The sequence below is a fragment of the Pelodiscus sinensis genome, chromosome 5, assembly GCF_052426305.1.
Source record: "Pelodiscus sinensis isolate ZL-2025 chromosome 5, ASM5242630v1, whole genome shotgun sequence".
Taxonomy (NCBI): Eukaryota; Metazoa; Chordata; order Testudines; family Trionychidae; genus Pelodiscus; species Pelodiscus sinensis.
This window is the reverse complement of record NC_143056.1, coordinates 7,891,979-7,914,361: the sequence shown is the minus strand read 5'-3', so window position 1 is coordinate 7,914,361 and position 22,383 is coordinate 7,891,979. Positions and strand designations below refer to the sequence as shown.

The following is a 22,383-nucleotide window of genomic DNA, read 5'->3' as shown; positions in this document are numbered from 1 at the left end:
CAATTATTGATAGAAGCTAGTCTGCCTCTTTCTTTGACTACAGCCACAAAAAAAAGCATTTCTGTTTACACTGGGAAACTGTCCCGAGTGCCTAGCTTCTCTCCTCTGCAAACACAAGGTTTTTATCACTCCGTAAGGAGGCCGCGCATGGAGAGGAGGAGGGTGTTTTACGTGTGTGTTTTGTGGGAGCCACTTGTTAAAATTGCAAAAGCCCCACTCTGCAGACAGCAAAGGTCGCAGCGGAGACTTGGATTCTGGCTCCCAGTTTATGCCGAAATCTGCAGGGCAAAGCTGAGAAGTGACCTGTCAGTCTGCAGGGACAAATCCGGCGTAGGCTCCCGCTCTCCCCAGAGCGTCCTTTCAGGTGATTTATGTAAACAGTTGGAAAGTTATTACATGACTGTCATCTGCCTAGCCTGGAGCTAAATGCGTGTTCTGCACAGGCGGGTAGCCAGCGAACAACCCAGGGAAAACTCCAGTCCAAGGCTGACAGTGCGAGGAGGGAAAAAAAGCCCTGTTCGGAAGATCTCGGGCAAAAAAAACCTTATACTGAAAGAATGGGGGCGGAGGGAGAAAAAAAGTGATAGAGGAAACAGTGGTTTGGTTAAAGTGTCTTGGCTGTGCTTGCGTGTGTGTTTTAAACTGCCGTGCTTAATAAGAACAAGTGGTCCTGTGGCACTGTAGGGTACGGCTAGCCGGTATCCCGAAAAAACTCCACCGCGTCCAAGGAATGCCTTTGCGCTTCCACTTTTTTTTTTGCAGAAGAGCAAATACACTCTTTCGGAAGCCCCTGAATTCCTCGTTCTACAAGGAAGAAGGGGGCTTTTGAAAGAGAGGTTTTTTCCGAAATTTGGCCCAGTCTAGACGGGCCAAATTTCGGAAAGACTTCTTCCAACAAAAGTATTGGAAAAAGATATGCAAAATGCGCATTTTGCATATATCTTTTTTCCCGATAGATCTTTGCTGTCTAGCCGTACCCTTAGAGACTAACAAATACATAGAATCATGAGCTTTGGTGGGTAAAACCCACTGCTTAATAAGATGAGCATTCAAATGGATATCAAGGATTTCATGTTAACATCTCCTTACACATTGATGGGCGGAAAGAAGGGTGCAAATCTCATGGTGATGGATGCTGGATTGGATAGAATAGAATTTCACTTCCCTTGTTCAGTGGAAGCGTCTTTGTTTCTGTGATACTGGGGGAAGAACACGTTGATTTTTACTCCAGTGCAAAGGCTGCCAAAGCCTCTGGTTCCTATTACAGCATTCTCACTGGAGCGGGTTGAATAGCATTTATGAATAATGTATTTGAAGCATTTTTCCACTGGCTGCCTAACAAATTGTTTACAAATAGATGTTTTCCACTATTCAGTCAGCTCTTTAGGTGGTGGAATAATAGCAAATGATTGATGGAATTTTTTCCCTGTAGGTTGGTGAATAATTACATTGATATTTTTCAAGTAATCCAGTCCTGTCCTCTCTAAAGATTTCAGTGTGCATCTCATAAGAGCGGGGGGGCGGAGGGGGAGGGGGTTTCTTACTGCCCCAGCTCCTGCAGATGTGAGAGTTTCAACTTTTATTTTTTTGAAAGTCAAATAAGCTCTTATGCTTGTGAAGAGAAACTTGAAACTAAGCATTGCTGGGGGAAAAATAAGAATGCAAACAAAACACCAGTTTTGGGTTTTTTTTCCAAAATAGGGGCTGGCTTTTCTGGTGACCTTCCAGCTCTAATTTTAATTGGCCACCCTGTAAGGCATGCTCTGAATCAGCACTGAGCTGCATCTCTGCTATTTATCTTCTCCTAATAAATGGTCATGACTGGCATTTAAACACTGGGTTTTGGCCAGAGAGCTCAACAAACTGATTACATACAGGGATTACATCATCAAAATGCAGCTCTCTCTGGAGTGGAAAATGGTGGTCTTTACATGCAAGCACACACAATAATACAAGACAGACTTTGAAAAATACTCCATAGTAATAACTGTAGATAGACGAAAGGTGGCATTCAGCCAGAAGACTGAAGCGAAGACCCCCTCTACTTTGAAGAATTCCATGGAGGTATTTCAATAACCACAAAGCAGTGAGGACCTCAGGTTTGTATTTAAATTTAGATCGGTACCTCCACTAGCAGAATAAAACTCTAACCTCAGAGCGGTGGGTCTCAAACTATGGTCCAAGATGGCTGGTGAAAGACTGCTCGCTCTTTTGCCTTGATCCCAGCAAGTAGTATCATACTAACATTACTTTTCCATGTAAATGGCTGTTGTTTCCCTGGAGATGGTATGCTGTTGTAAAAAGAGGGATGGCAGTCCCATGGGATTGTGAACAGGAGAGGAATCTGTCCACCCAACAATCTCCCTGAAGAGATGGTTAAAAAGGTCGAGAATCCCTGTGCTAGATCACTGTGGCTGTGTTGCTTTAGAAGGAAGTGTGCAAAGTGTTCAAACATCAGCACCAAATATGAGGAGACCGTTTCAGATATGAGAGGTCTCATTATGTAGCAGACAAAGACGTGACAGGACCAATGCTTGGAAGATTAAGCTAGATAAATCACATATGAAGTACAGTTTTTTTAACCGTGAGGTTCATTAAGTACTAGAACAGCACAACTACTTTGGCACTTTGCCTGTAACGAGTTGGCCATCCCTGTACGAGAGCAAGTAGGGAGAAGGTAGATTCTCTCTCATTTGATTCCCTCACGCCAAGGTAATGTGCCTTTCAGTGCTCAGACCAAATTTAAGCCCAATTCAAGAACTAGGTGATGAGATTCTTTGGCCTGTGTTATGGAAGAGCTCACATGAGATGATCATAGTGGTCCCATCAGGACTTAAATGCTGTGATCCTGTCGACTGTCCTTTGATAGAATTAATCAGGTCTGACCCAAGATGGTTTGGCTCAAACCCACAACTCGGCTCTCTTCTTAGTAACTGCAACAGACCCACTCTATAGCGATTCTGACTTAGGAGCTGGTGTTGGAAGCACAAGTTCACGTGGTTTCTATATGCTGACCTGCGAAAAGGAACTAGACTGAAGGTGAACTTAAACAGTAAAACATCTGACAAATCTAAAAAGCCTCAAGAGCTGTTTGAACAATTTGTTATGAAAATGTTCTTGGTGGCATATGGCCAACTCTTCTGTTCAAGAAGCGTCCGTGACAGTTTATCACTGTCTGACACATATCGTTGAAGAACCTGGGTGGGTTTTCATGAATTGTCTGTAGCACGTGATACTTCAGTACTTTGGACAATGTATGTGGTCACCTCAGTCAGAGAGCCTGGTTTCTGTTCCATATCTACTATATATTTGAGTTTTTCTGTCTCTGTTCAAGAACTTGTCCCACATGGTAAGACCTAGGACCACCCGATTCGGTATTCAGCTTCTCTTATCATAACTTAAACCAGGGCTACGCAACATGGGCCCATTCATTTGCAGCCCGCGGTGCGGTTTGGGTTTGTGCAGGGCTCAACACGCGGTCCGTGGGTGGGATCCTTTGAACATGGCCTCTACTGGAAACATGCTCCCTGGCGGAGTGAGTACTGAAAGACGCAAGCAGACGGGCTGGCTGGGACAGATGGGTAAGGGTGTCAGCATTTCTAGCCCCGAGGAAGGAGGTGCCGGGAGCGCCAGGGCATTGTGAGAAGTGCTTTATATTCATGACCGTCAATGTGAAAGAAGCTATTTGCATATATATTTGCACGTATATGCAACCATACTTAAGTTGCGGCCCTTGGCATGTGCTGGGAGTATCACTGTGGCCTCCAGGGCTTCCAAAGTTGAGTAGCACTGATTTAGGTCAGGGTTTGGTTGTGCTCGGAAAATGACATGTGCCGGCATGGGATGGCTTCTCATAAAACGGAAAAGGAGGACTCAGCTATATAATGACCACAGGGGGGCAGGAGGGGATATGGGATAGAAAGCAGGGACAGTTATAATGTATAATGACCACAAGGGGGCAGCAAGGGGTCAAAGATGGGGACCAGGACAGCTATAACCCCACTGAGGTAGCAGGGGTGGAGAAAGGGAGAACAATCCACTATGTATTTGAGGGAGTTTGTCTGTGTGTCTGTCTGTCCCCCCATCTGTTCCCGCTGGAGCTGCAGTGGCCGTGGAGAGAGACTTCTCACTTGGCCCCAAGCTGCTGCGGTGAGAGAGGGCTGGGGTAGTCATCTCTCCCTGGGGCAGCCTCAATACTGAACCCCTCATCTCCAACCCCACCCCAGAGCAATGATTTACATGAAGAAAACCAAAAATGATTTGAGTTAAGGACCCAAGAAACACTGGTGAAATCTTCTGGTTATAACTAATAACGATGCCTGAAGAAACCATTCAAGCTTTGAAGGTGTCAGACAGAGCCCTTTCTGGGAGAGAGCCCTAGAAGATGAGAGAGCCGCCCTACGCAATGTGGAGTATTTAAAATATGCTTCTGACCTATTGCACATGAAAGAATATTATTATATTTGGCTGAAGCTCTCAAGATCTTCAGATGAAAACCACTATATATAAGCTAAGCTTCCTTATTATTCTTTTATTGACAGACTCATTTAAATATAACTGGGTTCCTTCCTAACGAAGACACCAGCCAGATTTATTGTCTGTCTAGTAGATACATTTATTTTCTTGTGTCTGTTTTATTATTAATGATTTGTACCAGAGTGGCATTGTGAGGGAGTGGAGAAAGGAGGGCCCAGTGTCCCAGGGGTTAAAGAAAGTCCCACCCTGCTTTACCTGTAACCAATGCCTGCCCGGTACCATGGCAGAAAATAAGTTCCTGCTCCTACCCTCTGGACAAAAGTTGGGGGGTGGAGAACCCATGGAGAAACCCCAATTATGGAGAATCTGAGCTCTTGGGGCCATGCCCCAAATTTAAGGACTAAAATAAGGAGTCGATTGGAGTTCATGGGCCAGGAACATGGGGACCAGGGGCCAGCTCACCCCTCCCTCATTTCCCACCTGCCTACTCAGCGACCTAGCCACTAGGCTATGCAGCTTCCGGGGCCTGGCCAGAGGCATCTAGAGGTCCCATTGTACAAACATAGTAGGAGTCTATGTGCTAAATAGATAACCCAGACAGGAAGTAGAATTATTCCCATTTTACAGATTAATTTACAGAGAGATGAGTGACTTTTCCAAGGTCACACAAGAAGCCTGTGACAGAGCTGGGTATAGAAACAAGAATCATAGAATCATAGAATCATAGAATAATAGGACTGGAAGGGACCTCGAGAGGTCATCGAGTCCAGCCCCCCGCCCTCAAGGCAGGATCAAGCTCCGTCTACACCATCCCTGACAGATGTCTATCTAACCTGTTCTTAAATATCTCCAGAGAGGGAGATTCCACCACCTCCCTTGGCAATTTATTCCAATATTTGACCACCCTGACAGTTAGGAATTTTTTCCTAATGTCCAATCTAAACCTCCCCTGCTGTACTTTAAGCCCATTACTCCTTGTCCTGTCCTCAGAAACCAAGAGGAACAAATTTTCGCCTTCCTCCTTGTGACACCCTTTTAGATATTTGAAAACCGCTATCATGTCCCCCCTTAATCTTCTTTTTTCCAAACTAAACAAGCCCAGTTCATGAAGCCTGGCTTCATAGGTCATGTTCTCTAAACCTTTAATCATTCTTGTCGCTCTTCTCTGTACCCTTTCCAATTTCTCCACATCTTTCTTGAAATGTGGCGCCCAGAACTGGACACAGTACTCCAGCTGAGGCCTAACTAGTGCAGAGTAGAGCGGCAGAATGACTTCACGAGTTTTGCTTACAACACACCTGTTGATACAACCTAGAATCATATTTGCTTTTTTTGCAACAGCATCACACTGTTGGCTCATATTCAACTTGTGGTCCACTATGACCCCTAGATCCCTTTCCGCCATGCTCCTTCCTAGACAGTCGCTTCCCATCTTGTATGTATGGAACTGATTGTTCCTTCCTAAGTGGAGCACTTTGCATTTCTCTTTATTAAACCTCATCCTGTTTACCTCTGACCATTTCTCTAACTTGCTAAGGTCATTTTGAATTATGTCCCTATCCTCCAAAGAAGTTGCAACCCCACCCAGTTTGAACTAGGAGTAAGAACTCCTAAGCCCCTGTCCAACTCCAAACCAACCCTCCTTCCTGTTACAGTGCCCCTGAATAATTGTGTATTCAGAGTAATGAATGTGCTTGAGCATAAGGATAAAAAGTGCTCCTCTACTATTTATCTGTGAAGCCGCAAAGTTAAAAGGGGATGAAGGTGACTGGCTCAAATGAGCTGGCATGTTCAAAAATGACTTTTTAAAAAAAATTACTATTCCCCAGCTCTTGTCAGCAATACTATGAACTGGCAAGTGCTCTCATGCCAGACAGTCACCAGGAAATACGTGGAACAATTTCTTCCCCCCCATACAAGGTTTAAGAGTAGGGTTTTCATACTGCTGGGTAGCTCTGTGGATATGCTGCTGCACCCTTCAAGTCTGCATCCCAGTCAATCACAGGAACTCAATGCACTCAATGCAAAAGAGTGTCAGCGCTGTTGCAGTTCGCTGAAGAGCAGAATATAAACAGGCTGCAGAGATCTTCTGGGCATACAGAAAGCAGTACTTGAGGGTATCTGGACTGGACTAGCAGTAATTCCCTTGGAGGGAAAGGGACCCTAGCACTGAGTGGTCAGCAGGGGCATTGTTAGGGAAGGAGGGTGTGGCAGCAACATTTTGAGTGACAGCCGGGAGATATTTATCAAATCTATTAAACTACTTATAGCTGCAGAATTCTCTTCTATTGAGTTTCATTTCTATGAGTTTGGGGTGGGTGCTTCTGGGTGTTATCATTCCCATGCCTAAGCTTTTTATTTGCTAATCTAATATTGCACTTGCTACTGCCTCAAATTATACTTCCAGTGCTATTTTTTCCCCTAAAAATTTCTGAGGGAGTGAATTTTGGATTGAAGCTCAATTAGTTAGAGTCTGTAAAACACTAGTGAAATCCTCAGACAGAAGGTGTTATGTAAGGGAAATAAGTACACAAAGGGTTATTTTAATAATAGGTATTAAAAGCATATCGGCAGCTACACATTATAATAGCAGAAATGCCACAGAGAAAAATTGCTCCTGTCTTCTCCTTTCTAAGATTTTAAAAAATGTTGCCTTTATTGAAGAGTAAACGCAGCTCAGATAGAGGAGCAACAATCTAGGAATGGGCAAACAGTGCAGTGTTCATGATGGTTCCTTAGGATTCAAAACAGCTGTTTACTTTGAGCAGGTCCATGGCCTGTTAAATTTGCTACTCATGAACATTTGAGCAAACAAGATTTTAACTGCATTGATGTTTAGGAAGTTGCTCTCCTCTGCACAAAAATATGAATGTAGGTATTTATATCTATTCCTTACACAATTTTCCTGCCTCACCCATGCAATCAGGGAGCAGAAATTACACCGACTTAGGCGATCAGACACAGACTGCAAATAGCCCATAGCTTGTGCATGGTCCATCAGCTGAAATTTATTTGTATGAACTAGGATGTACAATTATAAATAAAAAAGGAGAGAAGTAGATATATTTACCTAACAAATGAACTGTTGCAAAGAGTTCAACTAGAGCCAGTCATCATAGCTGTTTTCTAAATAAAACTTCCCAGAGCCAGAGAGAAAGCATTCTGCCTAGAGTCTCAGAAATAAAAAGCAGAAGTCCACAAGAATGGTCAGGCGTGGTAGCTAAACTGAAAGCAGATCTGGTAGGTATCATTGATGTCTAAATCTCAGACTTGTGCATCGGCACCTTATTTGGCTATCGCTGCTTTTCAAGAGCAAAGGGTTGTTACAGGGAGAACAGCTCGTAGCTACTTTACTGCTGCTGACGCAAGTTCTCCAGCTTTGCATTGCCTGTGAGCTTCAGTAGAGGATTTGTGATAACGCCGCCTCGGGTCGCTCCTGCCTACTGGGGTCCTATGTGTGGCCCGTGAGACATTTTGTTTTACTGTTGCACAGGTGCAAAGTTCTCAGATTACGCTGCTTTCAGTCTGCATATTTTTTTTCTACCAGTATTCCTAACATGACAGGCACTTAAAGCAAGAGCACATGAAGGGAGGTGCATGCTGATTTCACACAACAATAACTGTGAGAGCTGTGTGCTCCCTCTAGACCCGAAGCACTGCTGTGGTTCAGGTGGCACACTCCACAAATTCTAGGTACGCAAGCGCAGTTGGCAACGCTACCTATCGCAGGAGATGAACTTCGTTACGATAATCTTGTGGCCTGCTCGCTAGCCTAGGTTGCCCATCACTGCATTAGAGGCTCTCAGAAAACTAGGAATGTGAACGGGTAATCAGTTATCTGATAAGCATCACCCTAACCCAGTGATGCTTACCAGATAACAGTTAACTGGTACCTGGGAACAGCCCCCACCCGTGGCCTGCCACAAGCAGAGGGCTGCTCCAGCTCCAGGTTCCCCCACTGGGTTTCCCCCATGCGCATGAGGGGCTGGAAGCAGGAGCCAGCTGCCTGTGCATGGGACTGTCCCCTCCCCATGTGGGGAGCTGGCAGCAGCAGCCCAGCGGGGGGGAGAAGGGGAAGCAGGATCCCGCTTAATCTGATTAACCAGGATTTTACATCCCTACAGAAAACAAAGTTGTTGTTACGCTGCAGGGGAAACAAAGGACTAAACGGTTATAAACCTACGTGGGTTTGTCTCTACTACATCTCCCAGCTTGGGTCTGGACTTGTGTCAGCACAGCTTGCACTAGCAGGCTAAAAATAGCCATGAAGACACTGCTTTTACATTGCCATTCAGGCTGGAGTTTGGCGCTAAAGCGCACCCCTCAAAAGTGAATGTCAAAGCACCATCTACATGTCTCTTTAGCACGCTAGCATGAGTCCCACTACCACAAGTCTGTGGACCTGGCCTGTGAGGCTTGCCCTGAGATGGTGTGTAGACGTACCTTATATGTCTTAATTTATAGTAGTGAAAATGCTATTCCAGATCAAAGCCTCCATTCACATCAGTGGGAAAACATTTAAAGGTGCAGGATCAAGCCCACACTTCTTTAGAAAGTATATTCTTGAGGAAAAGCAAGATCTTTGTGGAAGCTGGTGAGGACAAAGTTTCTGGACACAACAGGACCCGTGAGAGGTGTCAGAATCCCTCCCCCCCCCCCCCATGCTCCCAGCTCCTGTTTCCTCTTATGAAGAACAAATGCATTCTATCTAACATCCACATAACTGATTTTATGTATTAAAACTTAAGCCCATCAATCTGACATCCTGCTAGGCACACCCCAGATGACATTTCCTAGTTGTCTTGTCGGGACTTTAAAGCCAAAAGGAACAATTAGATCTAGTATGACGTCCTGCATAACATGAGCCGTAGATAGAGCCCTGCACGGATATAAAACTTGTATCTGCATCCAGTCTGCAAACACAGTCTGAGGATATCTGCAGGTTTGCCGTGCTCTAGCCATAGAATCTTATTTCAAGGTGAGTTTTTTGCCTACTAAAAAATAGTTTAAAGATTATTTTCTTTATACCCCTCAGAATCCTCTAGGAATGACAGCTAGATATTGTTTATTATATGTTTATGATTTCTAAATATCACTGTACATATATGGGGTGAGCTATGTGCCTATGTTGTATGAAATGTAATCTTCTAAAATATAGATTTGCACAATGATCTCTAATATGACAAGAATCTAAAGTAATGATAATCTATCTGGCTATTCCTATACGTACGTATGTGTGTGTGTGTGTACATACACACGTCACTTAGAATCCAAAAATATGTAAAACAATTTAGTTCACTCTTTAAAAAAGAAAAAAGTCACCTCTAGAACTAAGTCTAAGCTTGAAAAGTTGCAGCCCCAACCATTTCCCCCTGCCTCCTGACCCCTATAACCAACTGAAAAAATACATTTAAAATTAGAAATGTAATAAATGTCATTTTCTGAAAGCTGTTGATTTTGAACATGGAAAAATGATTTTTAAAAACCTGCTGAAAATGAAAAACTGGTTAATTTGGAGGTTGGGGGAAACAATGGCATAAGCATGCTTCCAAAATTCCCACAAACACTTCAGGAATAAAATTTCAAGTAGCTCTATAGAAAACAACCACTCTTTTGGGATCAGTCCATAAAACCACTTCCCTCTCCCCACTTAAATCTCTCCTACAGATAAAATTCTGCCATACACTCACAGAAAGCTATTTTAGGATTTTCTAAACTGCTTGAACTATACTGGTTTTATAACAGCATGTCCTTGTCTTTCACCCCATATTTTTCAGTCAGTCCTTTATTTCCCTAAGTTTCAGAAGGGTAGCCGAGTTAGTCTGTAAGAGGAAAAACTTAAAAAACAACAAATAGTCTGGTAGCACTTTAAAGACTAACAAAATATTTATTTCCCTGAAAGTCAGGTTGTCACACCAGTCTGTTGGCAGCCTAGACTGGCCAACATTTCAGTCCCTCACACCCCAAACCCTTCAAAACCAACTTGAACCATGGATCTCTCTGAATGATTAGAAAGAAGTAAATCGCCCCAGGCACAATGTGCATATACCACAGCCTCCCAGGCCTCACCTCCATGTCCTGTCCTACCCCAACCCCCCTCCTCTAACCTGGAGGTCCTCGGGCCCCTTTGCTTCCACTTTCCCTTGTCAACACATCCCTGACACACTTGCATGTCTTCCTTCCCTGTTCCTATGTCCCCAACATCCTCCTATCCCTAGCTCTCCTTTAACCTCCTCCCGAATCCCCAACACCCTCTTCCCCTTTTATGGCCCCCCAAATCCTCAGTCTCCCCCACCCCTATGCCACTTTTACCCCCCCACATGTCCCCTAATTCTCCCAAAGCTCCATTGCCCCTTCCTATCCCCCCTGTATTCCCCACACAGCCTCTCATTCCCCCCCTGCCCTTATGACCAACAACCCCTTGCCCGAACCCTCTCTCTCCAGTCCTATATAGCATCCATGACCCCCCAATCTCCTATGCCCCTTCCCAACCTCCACATCATAGAATCATAGAATAATAGGACTGGAAGGGACCTCAAGAGGTCATCGAGTCCAGCCCCCCGCCCTCAAGGCAGGACCAAGCTCCACCTACACCATCCCTGACAGATGTCTATCTAACCTGTTCTTAAATATCTCCAGAGAGGGAGATTCCACCACCTCTCTTGGCAATTTATTCCAATATTTGACCACCCTGACAGTTAGGAATTTTTTCCTAATGTCCAATCTAAACCTCCCCTGCTGCACTTTAAGCCCATTACTCCTTGTCCTGTCCTCAGAAACCAAGAGGAACAAATTTTCTCCTTCCTCCTTGTGACACCCTTTTAGATATTTGAAAACCGCTATCATGTCCCCCCTTAATCTTCTTTTTTCCAAACTAAACAAGCCCAGTTCATGAAGCCTGGCTTCATAGGTCATGTTCTCTAGACCTTTAATCATTCTTGTTGCTCTTCTCTGTACCCTTTCCAATTTCTCCACATCTTTCTTGAAATGTGGCGCCCAGAACTGGACACAGTACTCCAGCTGAGGCCTAACTAGTGCAGAGTAGAGCAGCAGAATGACTTCACGAGTTTTGCTTACAACACACCTGTTGATACAACCTAGAATCATATTTGCTTTTTTTGCAACAGCATCACACTGTTGACTCATATTCAACTTGTGGTCCACTATGACCCCTAGATCCCTTTCCGCCATGCTCCTTCCTAGACAGTCACTTCCCATCTTGTATGTATGGAACTGATTGTTCCTTCCTAATGGAAGGAACATCCTCTCCCCATGACTCCTTTCATTCCTCCCACAGCCTCATGATTCCTCCCTTCCCCCCCATTACTCCCACTTCCTCCTCCTATGCCTTCTCTCAGCCCCAGAGCCATCCCCCCAGCCTCCTCTCCCCATCAAAGCTCCTGCCCCACAGCCCCTTCCCAATCCCCATGCACCCACCCCTGCCCCATACCTCCCTCCCAGTTCCTGCCCCCTCAGCTCCGTCTGAGTTCCCACCCCTGCCCCACAGCTCCCTCCGAGTTCCCACCCCCATAACCCCTTCCCCACAGCTCCCTCCCCCTGCCCCCACAGCTCCGTCCGAGTTCCCACCCCCATAATCCCACCACCTGCCCCACAGCTTCTTCCCAGTTCCCACCCCCGCCCCCATAACCCCCACCCCCTGCCCCACAGCTCCCTCCTGGTTCCCACCCCCGCCCCACAGCTCCTTCCCAGTTCCCACCCTCTGCCCCCATAACCCCCACCCCCTGCCCCACAGCTCCTTCTCAGTTCCCACCCCCCCGCCCCCCATAACCCCCGCCCCACAGCTCCTTCCCAGTTTCCACCCCCCGCCCCCATAACCTCCACCCCCTGCCCCACAGCTCCTTCCCAGTTCCCACCCCCCCGCCCCCACAACCGCCGCCCCCTGCCCCACAGCTCCCTCCCAGTTCCCATCCCCCGCCCCCTGCCCCACAGCTCCCTCCCAGTTCCCACCCCCATAACCCCCACACAGCTCCCTCCTAGTTCCCAACCCCCGCCCCATAACCTCTGGCCCCTGCCCCACAGCTCCCTCCCAGTTCCCACCCCCATAACCTCTGGCCCCTGCCCCACAGCTCCCTCCCAGTTCCCACCTCCCACCCCCATAACCTCTGGCCCCTGCCCCACAGCTCCCTCCCAGTTCCCACCTCCCACCCCCATAACCTCAGGCCCCTGCCCCACAGCTCCCTCCCAGTTCCCACCCCGCCCCCATAACCTCTGGCCCCTGCCCCACAGCTCCCTCCCAGTTCCCACCTCCCACCCCCATAACCTCAGGCCCCTGCCCCACAGCTCCCTCCCAGTTCCCATCCCCCACCCCCATAACCTCTGGCCCCCGCCCCACAGCTCCCTCCCAGTTCCCATCCCCCACCCCCATAACCTCTGGCCCCTGCCCCACAGCTCCCTCCCAGTTCCCACCCCGCCCCCCAGCCCCATATCCCCCGCCCCGCAGGCAGGCTCGGGGGTCCCGGCGCCCCGCGGCAGGCCCGGATGTTGGCTGCGCGCCCCGCGCTCCGTCCTTCGCTTCCATAAAAGGGCAGCGGCTCCGCGGGGCTGGGCTGGAGCCGCCCCCCGCCCGCCCGCAGCGGCCCCTCGGCAGCGGCTCGGGGGCAGGGGACGCGGCCGGGCGGGCGAGGAGCAGCGCGGGGAGCAGAGGCGGCTCCTGCGGGAGCGGACGGGCCGGGCCGAGGTGAGCGCGGCCTGCGGGGCCGGGAGCCGGGAGCCGGCCGCTGCCCGGCCCTGCCGCCGCGCGCCCCCTCCTCGCGGGGCGCAGCCGGGGGGAGGTTCTGAGGGGGCCAGGCCCCCCCCATTGGCCGTAGCCGGGGGGAGGTTCTGAGGGGGCCCGGACCCCCCCATTGGCCGTAGCCGGGGGGGAGGTTCTGAGGGGGCCAGGCCCCCCCCATTGGCCGTAGCCGGGGGGGAGGTTCTGAGGGGGCCCGGACCCCCCCCATTGGCCGTAGCCGGGGGAGAGGTTCTGAGGGGGCCCGGACCCCCCCCATTGGCCGTAGCCGGGGGGGAGGTTCTGAGGGGGCCCGGACCCCCCCATTGGCCGTAGCCGGGGGGGAGGTTCTGAGGGGGCCCGGACCCCCCCATTGGCCGTAGCCGGGGGGGAGGTTCTGAGGGGGCCCGGACCCCCCCCATTGGCCGTATCCGGGGGGGAGGTTCTGAGGGGGCCAGGCCCCCCCCATTGGCCGTAGCCGGGGGGGAGGTTCTGAGGGGAACAGGACCCCCCCATTGGAGGCAGCTGGGGGGGGGTCTTGAGGGGAACAGGACCCCCCCATTGGAGGCAGCTGGGGGGGGTCTTGAGGGGAACAGGACCCCCCCATTGGAGGCAGCTGGGGGGGGTCTTGAGGGGAACAGGACCCCCCCATTGGAGGCAGCTGGGGGGGGTCTTGAGGGGAACAGGACCCCCCCATTGGAGGCAGCTGGGGGGGGTCTTGAGGGGAACAGGACCCCCCCCATTGGAGGCAGCTGGGGGGGTTCTTGAGGGGAACAGGACCCCCCCCATTGGAGGCAGCTGGGGGGGTTCTGAGGGACACTCCCCTGGGAGCCCCAGGGCTTGATGCTTTCCCTGGCCGCATTGTGCAGCGCCGGAGGATTTGGGACTCCAGCCCGATGTGCAGTGTGTGGGGCTAGATCGGCATGCTCATCCTGCCGCCGCCTTACTGGCGTTTGCCGCCTTCGACAAGGCGCTTCCTAGCAGCCCGTACAACGGGGGTGCGTGGTGAGAGCAAGTAGGAGAAATCCGAGCGAGGTTCAGAAGTGTTTGCGGGTCACAGACGGGGGAGGGCGAATAATTGCACGGTGGAGAGGTGAGGGGCTTGCGAGTGCTAAGGAAGACCTTGGAAAATGCTAGTGACTCCAATGATGGAGATGACAGTAAAGTTGCGAGAGCTGTTTTTAATTATGCAGTGTCTGAAGGAGAGCTCATCCTACTTCCCACTCGCCTATGCTTGCATTTTCATTCCTGGGTTTGTGTAGCCGGAAGGTATGCACTTGGTGGCAGTCAAATGAAGTGTGCTTTTCTGCTAGTCTCCATTGCATTACTGAGACTTTAAAGGGAGCCCTGTTACGAGCTGAGATTCGCTTCTTTGCGGCCGTGGGTGGGAGCTCCAGTTCCCTGTGCATATCCCCCTTGACTCAGATTGTCTTTTCTCACCTTTGCTTGCTTATCCTGATCAGATTGAATGATATTTTTCCACTAGGGAACTCTTATTTTCTGGATTATGTGTGAGGGAGAGACCCATCCCCTGAGCAAGCCCTTCTGTTAGCTAATGAATGCCATTTCCTTTGCTCTCACAGGAAGAAGGAACCATGGCTTTGGACGGTATAAGGATGCCAGATGGCTGCTATGCAGATGGGACGTGGGAGTTAAATGTCCATGTGACGGACCTGAACAGAGATGTTACCCTGAGAGTCACAGGGGAGGTGCACATTGGAGGGGTAATGCTGAAGTTGGTGGAAAAACTTGGTAAGTTGTAAATAGGGGAAAAGGTGTGGCTCTCCATATAGCTGAGTGGTTCCTCTTCATGTATGGAGGGGTTTACACATCTGTCTCACTAATGGAAAAGATTTTTTTTTTTATAAATCTGGCTTTCAGAGCCTAGGTTTTTTAATAAGAAATCGATTGTACCCCAATTGTCCATAACTAAAATGACCTAGTTTTTATTAAGGATAAAATAAAATGCAGATAAATGAACATTATATATATTTAACCATACTGGTATATTTTAAAATCTTAATAGTGAAATTAATTTTTTTAATCTCTTAACTCTGGTAAATAATCTCAATTTACTGTGACTGTGATTAGCTGCTTAACAACAGAGATGTCAATCTGCTAGTTAAATTTTTGATAGATGGAGAGATGTATGTGCATTCCTTTGCTCTGTATGCTTAACACACTCCAAGAGGTAAATTTTTAATTTTGTAACTTCGAGATGAAATATGCAGTAGAAACTCAGTTACGAACAGACCAGTTATTTGGAACTGGAAGTATACAGTCAGATGGCAGCAAAGCCAAAAAAAGGCAAATACAGTATAGTATTGTGTTAAAAAAGCTTTAAAAATTGACATGGTAAGGAAACTGTTTCAATGCTTGTTTCACTTAAATTAAGATTGTTAAAAGCAGCACTTTTCTTTTTCATGGTAAAGTTTCAGAACTGTATTAAGTCAATGTTTAGTTGTAAACTTTTGGAAGAACAACCATAACGTCTTGGTCAGAGTCACAAAAATGTCAATGTTATGAAAACCTTCACTCCCAGGATTTTTGTCCATCTGAGGTTCTGATGTAGGTGAAAATCCATTCATATTGCAACTAGAAGGTTCACCAGTTTCTGTATTTATAAATAATAATATTTGGAAAATTCTGCTTGCTTTGAGTGGTGGGTGAGATCTGTTATGTATGTTGGGTTTTATGGTTTGTTCAGACAAATTACCTCTGACCATGAAACCTCATGGTAAAAGGCAGACAAGAACATCTGTGGCTGGGCCGGTGAACTTTTAATGAGAATTTTGTAGGAATGTATTTTATATGAGACAAGGTGTGTTGCAGTAATATCTTTTAATGGACTGACTTCTGTTGGTGAAAGATTCAAGCTTTCAGTGGTATGCAATTATTAAGCATATTAAAATGTTCATTCTTTTCCACCTACTGGTATTTTGAAAGGTTGGTACGCCATTTGACTAGATTTGATTGTTATGGAAGGTTCCAACTATATATGTAGTACATTAACTTTTGTAGACTGTTTACTTGTTTCACAACTATCACTTGTCCAATTTTTTAATAGACCATATCCTGCAGCTTGCCTTTATATTTGTTTTCTGATAGTCAGTGGTTTGGGTGCTGGTGTGCTGAGACAACTACCTGTATGCTGACCAGCATTGTCTCTTAGTTTCCTGGCATAACCTGTCTGTATCCATTTGTTGAGTCTTATCTCTTTTATATTTAGATTGTCAGCTCTTGGGGGCAGGGACTGTCTTTCTCTTCTGTGTTTGTACAGCACTGAGCACAACAGCTTCCTGATCTGACTCCTAGGTGCTATGACAGTACAAATGATTGGAAGGATTACAATAATACAGTCAGTTCAACAGAACCACTCAATTGAATAAAGGCTTCAATTAGGACCAAATCCTCTAGGATCAAATAGAGACTAGTACAGAGGGCGGCATCATAACATCCAAATAACCTAACTCACATCTGGACAAAGGGCCCACTTACATGGGATACATTAAAAATAAAATCTGGCTCAAGTTGCATTTCAAAGAAGAAATTAGTTTTTGTATATTGGGTGAGTGCCATTTTACAGTATATTGTGTGTGGAAAACTATAGTTTTAATTAAAAAAAAACCTTCAAAAACAATAATGGCGCGTTAGCACCTTAGAGATTAACCCAAAATATATAGATTAATATCACAAGCTTTCATGGGCACAGTCCACTTCAGATGACAGTTTATTTTAATGTTAAACTTTCTGCCTTAGTAAGATTCTGTGAAATCTAATGGTCAAAATGAAGAGCTAGGTTCATACTCTGAAACTTTCATTAGTGATCAGCTGTCTTTTTTTTTTCTTCAGCAATATAGTTCAAGAATGTTAGTAGAATTGTTCAATTAAAATATTAATGTTACCTAGCACATAGCTATGACTAACTATCTGAGCTGACTCTTTTGGCTCTTCTTGCAAGTCATACTAAAACAAAAAAGATCTGCATAGCTTTTTTTTTTTTTTTTTTTTTTTTTTTTAAAGCCATCCTGCCCAAAATGAAGATTTTCATACCAATGTACTAATGATTTGAAATTGAAGGAAGGAAAAGGCAGATATAAATATACTTGCTTCAAAAGGAAGCAAGTGTTTGCATCAGGCGTTCTTGTTGGTGAGAGAATTTCAACTCTGTAGAAAGTTTCAATAAGCTATTTTTGTGCCCCAGCTACAAAGAGAACTACTGAAGGTGACTGCTCCTGTTTTTAGGAGTCCAAAAAAAAGTCAATTAGCTTCTAGAAAACCACTGACTATCATGTAATGAATAAATAATGTTTCCTTCTATTTTTTTATATTGCATTGATTAGAATTGTTATAAAGTTATAAGAGAAAAAGCTGTTTAAATACAGTAGAATGGTTTTAAATCCCCAATTCAGGAGAGCCAAATTGACTTCAGTGGCTCCTTAAAATTCAGCATGTACTTCAGTGCTTGGCTAAAATCAGTAACCACAGTGGTTGAAGTGATTCAGAACATGCTTAGAGCTCAAGCAATGAGTTGTCTTTTGTGTAAACTGCATTTATTCAGAACTGCTTTTTTTTCCTTTGTATTAGAGTTTTGCTTTTGTTTTGTTTTTTAAGAGTGGAAACTGCCATTCTTTTTTGACCAAAGAAAAAGTTATGGCTTTTATATTTGAAGATGGGCTTATTTCTGGGAGGTTCACACATACCCACTAAGGGACGAGATGCATGTCCATCTGCAGGATTTAGGATATTAAGTGGATTCTGATGCCCACCCAGAGTTCCATTGAAGTTAAGGCGGCTGAGTACGGATGTAAGGGTGCACCAATCCAGTTGATCTAGTAACAGGATGGGAGGGCCTCATGGAAAAGACTTGCCTAAACATCAGCAAAGGAGCACAACTAAGCATATTGTAACTGACCTCAAGTGGGTGCTTGATAAGTCTTTGGAGAATGTGGCTGAGTGCAGGGTCCATACAGAGTTCCTCAGCGAAAGAAAACTAGTATCTGGGAGGTCTGGATGTGTGCTTGGATTCTCAGTAGGATTCTGTCTTTGGGCAGCAGTAAGGGAATTCTCCTCTTCCTTATTAGCTGAAAACCTGTAGGTCTGAGTGGCTTTTGTAAATTAGAGTCATAGAGCTGGAAGAGACCTCAGGAGTTCATCAAGTCTAGCACCTTCCCCAAGGCAGGACCAATCCCAACTAAAGCAACCCAGCCAGGGCTTTGTCAGGCCAAGACTTAACCTCTAGAGATAGAGATTCCACCCCCTCCCTAGTTAGCCCACTCCAGTGCTTTACCACCCTCCTAGGGAAATAGTTTTTCCTAATATCCAACCTAGACCTCCCCCACTGCAACTTGAGACCATTGCTCCTCTTTCTGCCATCTGTCGTTACTTAGAACAGCCTCTCTCCATCCTCTTTGGAACCTCCCTTCATTTTAGGGATGTTAGTAGTTAACAAGTAGGGGCTGGAGCAGCTCCCTGGCTGCCATGAGCAGGGGGCTGCTCCAGCCCTGTGGGGCTCTCCACCAGCAGGAGCGCTGCAGCCCAGTTGGAGTAGCTCTTGTCTATGGCGGCGGGGGGGCGGGGGGGCAGGGTTGCTTCAGCCCAGCTGCGGGCTATGGTGAGCAGGGGAGCTGCTGCAGCCTGCCTCCCTGCCCCCCCCGGCCACACCCCTCTTCCTCCCCCCCCCATTTAATTGGTTAACTAATTACATGGGACTTTCATTCATTTCTTGCTTGCAAGTGTTGAGATTTCAGATTTGAAAAACTCCCTCGGAGTATGCACAGAATGACGATTAGCCTTTTTCCCAGGCAACAGTTTAAAAAAAAAAATCCAGCAACCCTGGTAACTCAAGTGAATTACAGGTTGAACCTCTCTAGTTTGGCATTCTCTCTGATCCAGCAATATCAGTGGTCCGGCATGACTTTAATTAGCCAGATGCCTACTTTTCATTAGTGTGGCCTAGTTTCCCATGGTCCCATAAAGTTTGTTTACAGCCACCAGTCTTGGCTCTCAGTGTTGTGTGCTGTTGTTTAGCTCTGATTTGCCTCCAAAATACCTTTTAAGAGCCCATTAGGCAGTGGAAGTGTTTGATAAAGCTGCCAGACAATATTAACTTACCATGGTTTGGCAAATTCTCTGGTTCTGCACTGGTCAGCTCCTGAGTAGGGATGTGAATGGGTAACTGATTTCCCAGTAAGCGTCAGTCTTACCATGTGATGTTTACTGGTTCTCTGGGAGCAGCCCCCCACCCTGCAGCCTGCTGCTCCAGCTCCACCGGGGCTGGGAGCCAGTAGCCCTGCAAGTAGCCAGGCTGAAGCAGTCCTCTGCCTGGGATCCCACTTAGTTTAACGTAATGCTTAACTGGTTAACTAACATTTAATTGGTTAACCCTGTGGCTCCCAAACTCTGAGCATATGAATCCCTTTTTGATCTATTAAAATTTTATGGATTCCCCAAACAATATAGCTGTTTTCAAATATTCTATTACTTGATAATCATTTGAAATGTGTAATAGTTCATGTTATCTAAACAAATATAGTAGTATTGAGAGGAACAATCAGTTTCACATATACAGAATGGGAAGCGACTGTCTAGGAAGGAGCACTGCCGAAAGGGATGTAGGGGTCATAGTGGACTACCAGCTAAATATGAGTCAACAGTGTGATGCTGTTGCAAAAAAAGCAAACGTGGTTCTGGGCTGCATTAACAGGAGTGTTGGGAGCAAGACACAAGAAGCCATTCTTCCACTCTACTCTGTGCTGATTAGGCCTCAATTGGAGTGTTGTGTCCACTTCTGTGCACCACATTTCAAGAAAGAATGTGGAGAAATTGGAGAAGGTCCAGAGAAGAGCAACAAGAATGATTAAAGGGCTAGAAAACTTGACCTAGGAAGGAAGACTGAAGGAATTGACTTGTTTAGTTTGGAAAAGAGAAGACTGAGAGGGGACATGATAGCGGTTTTCAGGTATCTAAAAGGGTGTCACAGGGAAGAGGGAGGAAAAATTGTTCTCATTGTCCTCTGTGGAAAGGACAAGAAGCATTGCGCTTAAACTGCAGCAAGGGCAGTTTTGGTTGGACATTAGGAAAAACTTCCTAACAGTCAGGGTAGTTAAACACTGGAATAAATTGCCTAGGCGGGGTTCTGGAATCTCCATCTCTGGAGATATTTAAGAGCAGGTTGGATAGACCTCTGTCAGGGATAGTCTAGACAGTATTGGGTCCTGCTGTGAGGGCAGGGGACTGAACTTGATGACCTCTCGAGGTCCCTTCCAGTTCTAGTGTTCTATGATTCTCTAATGCTGTGTACTTTACTTATGTACAGAGATGGCTGGTGCTGTAGAGCGGATGACAGTGTGCGCATATCTGGTTGGATTGATGACAGTCTCAGCCTTAGATCAGATTCCACATTCAGTTGGCTCCAGTACTTCAATTTTAATGCAACCAGTGTGGAAATTCAGTCTCCCAAACATACGTTGTTGGAAAAGGCATCAAATATTTTGCAGCCTTGTAAGAAAGTTTTGCATACTCAGTAACAATTTGTAGCCAAAAGTCAGTCAGCTTGTTTGAAGACAGGCTTCAATGAGTGGTCACATGATAGTTCAGCGAGACTGTCTTGTTCTTGGGCTGTCAAACTTGTGTCTCTGTCAATAGCAAGGCCCAAAAATGGGCTTCTCATCCAGTTGTTTGTGTTGGCAACAAGAAATTACGCACACAGCTTTATTTTGAGATTTTTGCATGTGCTTTCCGATTTCGCATTTTACACTATCTGTGAGTTGCATTTCTGAGCTGGTCAAAAGATTGGACAGATTTAGGAAAGAATCATAGTTGGACTGATCAAGATGTCCACAAACCCTATTTCTTGATCATAGTGTCAATTTTGTCATGGACATGGAAGATGATCACAGCTTTTCCCTATAGACTTAGATTAAGCCCGTTTAGGGAGCTGTGAAGACATCAGCTAAGTAAGCCAATTTAGCTAGCCAAAGAAACTCAATGAGGTGATGAGAAATGATGGTCCAGCAAAAAAAAATCCCCACTTCATCACACAATTCAAACAGGCACGAGAGACCCTTTCCTCACAAAACCCAGCAAACTTCTATGTGAAAAAGTTGGCTGTGATCACTGCCGATCTTGTCACACAAAGCAGCAAATAGTCTTGAATTCAGTGGACAGGCCTTGATGAAATTGACTATTTTCACCCACTCAACCAAAACTGTCCTTAGGTCAGCAGGCGTTGTTTTTTAAAAAAAAAAAAAAAAAAAAAAAGCTAGTGCTTTCTTGTGAATGAATGTAGCTAACAGTGCCACTGTTTTAACTTGAATGATTACTCCGGTGTACTGGTTGGTCATTGCATGAGCTCCATCACTACTGATCTCCACACATTTTTGACCAGTCAGTATCATGCTCCCTCGTGAAATCACTCAATACATCAAAAATAGCCTCGCCAGTTACACATGTGGGCAAAGATTTGCAAAAGAGAAGGTCCTCTTGGGCCTCTCCATCGTATTCATATCTGATGACTGGCAGGAGGTTTGAATGGTGTGTGATCTCTGTTGACTCATCAGTTTGCAAAAAATAGAAGCAACTTTTCTGCACCCCCCCGTCAGTTGTTCCTTAACATTCTGAGCCATCTTGTCAATTCTGCACCAAACTGTTATTTGAGAGAGACCTTAAACCAATCTGTTTGCAAGCCTTGTCTCCGAGCATTGCACTCACCATCTCTTTTGCTGCGGGTAATATCAGTTCCTCTCCAGTGGTGTGTGGCTTTCCTGTCCTGGCTCTGAGTTGAGCCACCTGATAAGAGGCTTCCACTGCCTTAGCATTGTCACTGCCTGTAGCTATGTGCTCAATTAATTTGTTACTTTCCTGAAATTCTTTGAGGTTGTTCTTAAAAAATTAAGTTGGCTTAAACATATTTTCCATTTTCAGTTCGATGTGACACCGAAGATTAGCTGGTTTCAGGCGCTCATTTGGCAGACCCTCCTTACCGAGTAAGGTTCAGCTTCGTTGTCAGCCCATGTAAACTCTAACACCAAGTATACATCGCTATATGTTCGCATATTCCCTTTACTTTGTGTTTGTTTTGAAGTGGAACTTGACGTTCCACAATGGTCTCCCGGTTCCTTTCTTTTCAGAGTCCCTGTCTTGATTCTCTGATCCGTTTTTGCTTGCCCAACTAAACC

The 22,383-nt window shown here is 46.2% G+C and overlaps 1 protein-coding gene across 7 annotated transcripts in view; it reads left to right on the top strand.

Annotated features, from left to right (window-relative positions):
- The first annotated feature begins 215 nt into the window (after positions 1 to 215).
- The window catches only part of FERMT2 (FERM domain containing kindlin 2), a 123,838-nt gene continuing 101,670 nt past the window's right edge, over positions 216 to 22,383 (top strand). For 3 of the 7 annotated variants that reach the window (XM_075926217.2, XM_075926215.2, XM_075926214.2), the window contains exon 1: positions 14,788 to 14,956. In XM_075926217.2, the coding sequence (XP_075782332.2) occupies positions 14,800 to 14,956 (157 nt within the window). In that variant the 5' untranslated portion in view covers positions 14,788 to 14,799. Of the gene's footprint in view, positions 365 to 13,013; positions 13,175 to 14,182; positions 14,203 to 14,787; positions 14,957 to 22,383 lie in introns of those variants that run through there. The other 4 variants (XM_006116318.5, XM_075926218.2, XM_025181329.3 and 1 more) reach the window with 4 other exon arrangements.